Raw genomic sequence first — 7,895 nt, forward strand, 5'->3', positions numbered from 1 at the left:
TTTATAGGAAAGTGGGTTATACATCATTAAATGTATACCTGACTTTCCTATATAATATTAAGAATATAACGGAACGCTGAACTCCAGACTATCAACTTAAACAACATTTATTCAGGTGGTTAATATATACATCTTTAGCTCTTGTTTGTTGTTACAGCTTCTGTGTGTGTGAGCATTGTTGTTGGGACGTTGGTATGTAGATGTAAGCGAGCTGTCGAGCTTAAGTTCGAAAGACGGTGAGAGACAGCTAAACACGTCCATGCTCAATCGCTGGCCAGCAAGAAAGAGACAGAATAAAGTGGGAAAGCTTGGTATGTTGAATTCTATGCATGCGCACGCCGTTACTACAAATTCTTGATTATATTAACAAAGATCATGAGATGAGAGATGAATGAGCTGGCAGCCATAAAAGTGGTGATATCACTACACATGAGAGGATGCTGGGAACTGTATAGCATGGCCCTCGGAAGTGAGCTGTGTAATCTTGTAGTTACAAGCATTCAACATATTTTCTATAGTTGTGAAACACAACACCTATCTCATAGATAGTGTTTGCAAGCTTATTCAGCTTGTTTTGGGTTGACCCCTTCATTTTATGCAACATCTTGCATGCTTTCTTTTTGAAAGTTTTGTAACTTGCCTTCTCATTTGAAGCTAGCTACGAAAACCTTTAGTTTCTTCATTTCATCTGACGGTGGCATCTTTGGTGGTGATGCGAAGTTCAAAATTATATCAACAATTCACACCATCCTCAGAAGGGAATATGATTTTACTGTTCCTGATATATTTGATTCAGCAATCACCCGATGTTGTGATTCGCTAGAATATTGCCCAAGTGATCAACAAAATCTGACCAATTATGACTTTGTATGGGATAGGCTCCAGCAATGGTCTTATCTTTTGGCAGAGAACATTGACAGTCACTGTAACAGTTGGTCAACAGATGGTGGACAGCAGCTGACAACACAAAGATAATGAACAGTTGGAGGATGAATGACATTAGAAGTCAGTAGCCAGCAAGCAACTAACAACGTTTTATATGCTGCTATAACTACACCAAGAACTATAACATTCAAAACTCTTTTGACATTTTGTCATTCATAGTAATGACATTTGTTTTGGTTTTTTTTTTTGTGTACAAAAAGAATAAAATTTTGTTTATCAAAAATTTCATCAGACTCTAGTATTCTTCATATATAATAATGATGTTAATACATACAATACTTCAAACAAGGAACATTCTTTTTATAAATATTTTATTGAAAATTTAAAAGAAATGAAGGAGAATGTTTTAACAACTGAAGAAAAACAGTATTATTATAATATTGTGTATGTGTCCAGTTGTTTGTCATTTTAGTATGTGGATATGTATGTTACTGTCTGTATGATTACATGTATGGTATGTCACTCTGTGTATGTGAGGTATATATATGTTAGTGTGCATATTATTGTCTGTATGTGCTGTGCATATTATGTATGTGTGAGTGCATTTGTTAGTGTCTGTAAAATTTACAATCAGTTCTCTCCCACTCTATTTGTTCCAATAGAAACGATAAAAACCCATTATTCTGCTGAGGTTGTATCATTAATTGTGTCCCGTGTCAAAGTCCAAATGCTTCCATTGTGGGTAGCAGAAGCATCTGTTCCAATTTTAGGATTTCTACGCAGTACTTTCTGTGTCATCCACTTGTTTCTGAGTGCCCTCTGGAAGTCTTGTCGCATGAATGTATAAAGAAGTGGATGTAACAGAGCTGTGGAGAAAGCAATGACAAGTCCAATAAAACGTAGCATTTCTGCTGTTATATCATGCAGAGCAATACTGATGCAGGAAATAATGATATGGGGCCCCCAACAAATGATGAATGAAGAAACAATGGCCAGTGTCATCTTGGTCAGACGCCGGTCCTGTAGTTTCCAAATGGACTCCTCTGCAGTACTGCTCCCTGTAAAGGCTAGGGTGGCCCGGATTAATGCTAAACGGACAGCGAGTCGTTGCTTAGCAACTCGGAAAATGTAGTAATAGCAGACAATCATGCCAGTCATGCAGAGGAAGAAGTAAAACATGAAGTAAACATCATGGAATGGGAAGAAATGGGCTGAATAAATGAAGTGTTGGCATGTGTGCAGTTTCCATTGCCAATTGACATCTCCTGTAGACTCAGTTACATCTTTGGAGCTGGTGAAGGTTTTGTGGAGTTCATGAGATGATGAGTTTGAAGAATTTGAATTTGGTAATATTGAAGATAAAGTTGATGAATGCAATTCTGTTACAGGTGGCAACAAGGAAAAGTCTACCCCAATAAATGGAGAACACAACCCAAACAAAGAACTTGTCCAAATGGCAAGAAGAGTTTTTTTCATATTGGATTGAATGACTTTTTTTCTTAATGGTGTCACCACAGCTTCATAACGATCAATGCTGATGGTAAGCAGGGTGACAGCACTAGCTGTACTAACAAATGTGATGTTGGCTTGGTGAAAGAAACATGGTAGCATGCAGCATTGTTCTTGGTAGCTCTGTAACAGGACAAGTGTGAGAGGAATGGCTGTGACACAAATAAGAATATCAACAATATTTAAATTAATGATGAGGAAGTTGTCTGTTTTCTGGGTTTTGAAACTCTTGTGGTATGTAATGAGGACAATGAAGTTACACACCAAACCACCAATACATTCAATGACAAGAGCCATTGAGAGTGTGTAGATAAAACCTGAAGATATCTCAGAGGGTACAAAGTTGTTGGATTCCATTTTGGATAGATCCTGCTGGTGCTGTTAATAAAATAAAGTACCAGTCAAACACTGTAGGTGTAGTTAAATCAATTAAAACAGCCCTTCAAATATATCACCTTGTCAAACTCTTAGAAAACAGGAATACCTGGTGCTAACCAAATGAAAGTTAAAATGATTTTATTCTTGCCACTCATAATATCATTCTGCTTATTTCAGTTTCTAAACAGGATGGTGAATAAAAACTAAATTTTTAATCTTTTTTAATTATTAAATTGTTATCGTTGGTGACATTAAAATTTAATCCTGATTTGTTTCAGCTTTTTCTGAGTGTTTTTCATTATTTCTCAAACAGCAATTTTAGTTTTTCTTCAGTGGAACTCCTTAAACAAAGATTTTTTTATTATGACATTTGCTTGGTTGGCACAACTGTGTGCTCAGAAAATTTATTTCTTCTTTTTTGTTTTGTTTTTTTTTGCTAATAATTTCTTAAAAAGAAGGAATATGGCAAATCATGTCAAGAAAAATAAGGATCTCTGTGATAGACACAGCAGTCTGGCAGGAACAAAGCTCTGTATGGAAAACAAGTCAAAATATTTAGCAAACTTTTGAGAACTTTGGTATGTTTGTTGAGACAGCATGTTGATCAACTGGTAGGTGTTATCAATTGAAGGACACATCATGGCAACTGAGGGTATAGAGTGTGTAAAGAAGAATTAACTGCCCTCATTGGGATGTCATTAAAAGGATTAAATTAGACAACAGCTGTAGTGGTGTTGTACTAAAATCTAAGTATGTTTAATTGACTTCCTTCAAAACATGAGAGATGAGTTTTGATGTATCACATTCTGTGAAGGAAGTTTTATTTGCTTGGAGGGAATCGTCTTCAGTTTCCAGTTTCTTGAAGCTGTTAAAAGAATAAAAGTATAGTTATAATAATGAGTGTGTGTTGTGTGTATGTCTCTCTCTCTCTCTCTCTCTCTCTCTCTCTCTCTCTCTCTCTCTTTCTGATCAAACAGATTCCAATGAGACTGGTGCTGTTCTGCATTGGCTAGACTTATGTTGTGTAATAAAATCAATAAAAAGAGCACAGTGAACTTGCTGGACACTTTGGACAGAGTCCTTCTTCAGGGGAAAAGTTGAAAGGAGAGAAATTAATGAGAGACAGCAGAGTTTTACATCCTTTAAGTTGAAAGCAACTGATAAGGAACACAGAACCACAAGAGTTTCACTCATAAACAATACAGGACCCTTTGCCTTGTTAAGAGAAGTATAGAGGATAATTCTCATTGCTAGGACTCTGACGTAGCAGAACAAGTTGATGTCAGTCCCAGAACAGCAGTCAGGTATCTCCACTAACTTGGCTACTATGGCAGAGCAGCAAGGAAGAAGCCATTTCTTTGACCAGTCATTTCCTCTCAATAGAATGTACCACATAGAATATTTGAAATTATTCGACTGTAGCTTGAATTACAGTGATACAATAACCATTTGGATGGATGCAAGAGAGATTTCAAGGAGAGATTTCATCGAACAGATGGGCACAAACACAGAGTGAATTCAGTGAAGGAAGGGAAGTAATCATTCAAGGATTAAAATATTGGTTTATTTACTTCGTGGTAATGGTTATTTCCCTTCTTGCATTGTTATAATATCGGTTATTTCCCTTTATTTTTGAAACGTTGCTTTCAAATTTTTGTACAAGGCCAGCAATTTGGAGGGAGGAGGTAAGTCGTTCAAATGGTACTTATTTTGTCGACTCCAAAAGGATGAAAAGCAGCGTCAACTTCGGTGACATTTGAACTCAGAACACAAAGTCGGAAGACTTAGAGCTAAGCATTTTTCCTGCCTCAGTAACGATTTTACTAGCTTGTCACATTTTTATTTATTGCAATATAATTTATTTCCTCTAACCATCATAAACGTTCCTTTCTGTATTACCGATTATTTCCCTTTCTATATTATAATGTCAGTTATTTTCTTTGTGTATTAAAAAATTAATCATGTCCCATGTTAAATATAATACTGTTCTTGATCAGTACCACAGACAGCAACAACAGCAAGTATTCCACGATACTAATGAACAGCAAACCTCAATTGGATGGCTGTTGATGTTTATGAGTTCCTCCGCCTTTTAATGGGTTTTACCTTTCGTCCCACAGGGTGTCCAACAACCACCCACATCACCAAGCTACTTCAGTGGGGTTACAAGTTTAGTCGCCAAGAACCCAAACAGGTTGTACAGGGTTACACAAGTAGCACTCGAAGTAACCTGACATAGTAATATAATATAATATATTTACATATAGCACGAGCAAGTTACTCGGGACCTTACTAATGCTGGTGCTCCAAAAAGTGGTTGGCATTATGTAGAAACTATCCCAAAGCAGATACTGGTGCATAACACATTTGCCCATGCCAGTATGGAAGATGGCAAATAAGTGATGATGATCATCATCATCATATGAATGTGTGTGTGTGTGTGCTGTAATTTGTCTGTGTATTTTGCTATGTAATTAATATAACTTGCATTGATTTATTATCAATGTTGTTCAAGATCACTGTCTTTCTCTCATAGACCCAAACCACATACATGAGCATGTGTGGTAGGTATGTATGAGTTATGTATAAATGTATATATGTATTGCACATACACACTCAAATACATTTGCGCAAAATCATTTCACATTTAATTCTTTCATAATTTCTTATCTTTCCATATGCATGTTTGTATGTATATATATATATGAATATTACCTTTGTTGATAACAAAGGTCTGTCCCTCAGAATGAAAGATAGATTGTACAATGCTTGTGTACGAACGGCTATGCTACATGGTAGCGAAACATGGGCGGTGACTGCAGGGGACATGTGAAAGCTTAAAAGAATTGAAGCCAACATTTTCTGATTGATGTGCAACATCAGTGTATGACAAAGTGTAAATGTATTAAGGGAAAAATTAGATATATGAGGCATCAGATGTAGTGTGCAAAAGAGATGATTGCACTGGTATAGTCATATGATGTGTATGGATGAAGACAGCTGCATCAAGAAGTGCTGATCTCTTATGGAAGCAATCTGTGGAAGAGGAAGACCCAGGAAGACATGAGATGAAGTGGTGAAAAATAATCATCAGATGTTGAGCCTCACAGAGATGACAAACGGCCACAATGATTGGTGATTGATGATTGAAGACTTGTCTAGTTAAGTAAAATCAAGGCCGTAAAAGCATGTCATTTATGGTCATGTCCTTGACCAAACCTCTCCCTGACAACCTGTCTTCTTAACACCTCCTCTGTCCTCCCACCCAAGTTCTCCACTCACTGTATTCCTCTTCCTCTCCTCTATCTCCCACTCTCCCTTAGTACCTTTATGAATCTCTTCCCCACAACATATCCTCATAACATCCACTCCCTGTATTTGTGTCAATTCACTGTATTCCCTTCCCCTCTACCACCCACTCACCCTTCACAATCTCATCAACTTACCCATCCACTCATCCTATCCAATCCTTGGTTCCACTTCACTTATATACACTTCCCTGTAATTTGAATGTACTCCCACCCCTGTCACATTTTCACAAGTTCTCTCTCTCTATCCTCTCTGCTACGGAGGGAGCATGTCTCTCGTTTACTACAAGACACTTATTTCTGTCCCTTTATTCATACTGTAACCTCTTGTCACATGATACAAAGCCACCTCCCTCAATACTAGCCCCACTTCAGTTGAGGGATCTTTTCTTGTAAGTTATTTAGTGACCTCACTTCTGCTAATGCCACATAAAAAGCATCCACTACACTGTAAAATGGTTGGTATTAGGAAGCTGTAGGAACCAGGCCAAAGCAGAATATGGAACCTGGTGCAGCCTTCTGATATGCCAGCTCTTGTCTAACCTTCCACCCCATACCAGCATGAAAAGCAGATGTTAAATTATGATGATGATGATGACGATGATGATAAATATATGAATTATGTAAATACATATATAAAGACTACTTTTAAGACCACTGACACACACGCATGCATGCACGCACGCACGCACACACACACACACACGCACGCACACGCACGCACGCACACACACGCACACACACACACACACACACACACACACACACACACACACACACACACACACAGAGGTAAACATAACAAACTAAAAGACGTAGTTTCTCTCACATTTCAAAAACCTTCTCTGCCCAAGACTGGAAATTTCCTCAGCATTTCAGGTTCTGTATTTGACTGTTTAACCATGCCCCGTACAAAAAGAAGCCTTGGAACTGTTCGAATTTCAAAGAGGCCATATTGTGAGTCAATCTGAAGGTGGACTTAGTCAGCATAAAATCACAGAAGACCTTGGGATCCTGCTTTCTACAGTTAATAGAGTGATTGTGCTATTCATCAGAGAGGGGAAGGGGACCACATCAACTCAACTAGGTCAACCAAGTCCCTTTGACAGGACCCTTTGCTTTGTTAAGAGAAGTGTAGAGAATAATTCTCATTGCTAGGCCTCTGACATAGCAGAACAAGTTGATGTCAGTCCCAGAACAGCTGACAGCTGTCTCCACTAACTTGGCTACTATGGCAGAGCAGCAAGGAAGAAGCCACTTCTTTGACCAGTCAATATGAAGTGGCGAAAAGATTGGGCCAGTGAGATGGTGGAGGAGCCACTAGCATTTTGGGACACTGACATATTCTCTGATGAATCTAGATTTGCTGTATTTTCTGACAGTGGTCAAGCATGGGTCTGGAGGCTCTGTGATCAAGAATTTGACATGAAAAGATTACAGCCAACAATGAAACATAGTAGCTATTCTGTGATGATCTGGGCAGCAATTTGGAGCAATGGTTGATCAGAGCTGGTGCAGTGTGAGGGAAATATAAATTCAGATAAATATGTGTCCATATTCTTTCCTACACTAGGCACAAGGCCTGAAATTTTAGGGGAGGGGACCAGTCAATAAGATCAACACCAATACTCAACTAGTACTTAATTTATCGACCCTGAAAGGATGAGAGGCAAATTCGAACTCGAGGTCAATTTGTTCGAATATAATTATATACATATATCATATATTATATATATGTCTATCTATCTATCTATCTATCTATATATATATATACATATATATCTATATATACATATATATACATATATATCTATC

At 37.7% G+C, this 7,895-nt stretch overlaps 1 protein-coding gene across 1 annotated transcript in view; it reads right to left on the minus strand.

Moving 5' to 3' along the window:
• Positions 1–1,239: 1,239 nt before the first annotated feature.
• Positions 1,240–7,895, minus strand: part of LOC106873105 (G-protein coupled receptor 22) — a 57,393-nt gene continuing 50,737 nt past the window's right edge. The window contains exon 2 of the mRNA XM_052975562.1: positions 1,240–3,637. Within this exon, the coding sequence (XP_052831522.1) occupies positions 1,564–2,751 (1,188 nt within the window). The 5' untranslated portion in view covers positions 2,752–3,637 and the 3' untranslated portion in view covers positions 1,240–1,563. The remainder of the gene's footprint in view (positions 3,638–7,895) is intronic.

This window comes from Octopus bimaculoides, chromosome 21, assembly GCF_001194135.2.
Source record: "Octopus bimaculoides isolate UCB-OBI-ISO-001 chromosome 21, ASM119413v2, whole genome shotgun sequence".
NCBI lineage: Eukaryota > Metazoa > Mollusca > Cephalopoda > Octopoda > Octopodidae > Octopus > Octopus bimaculoides.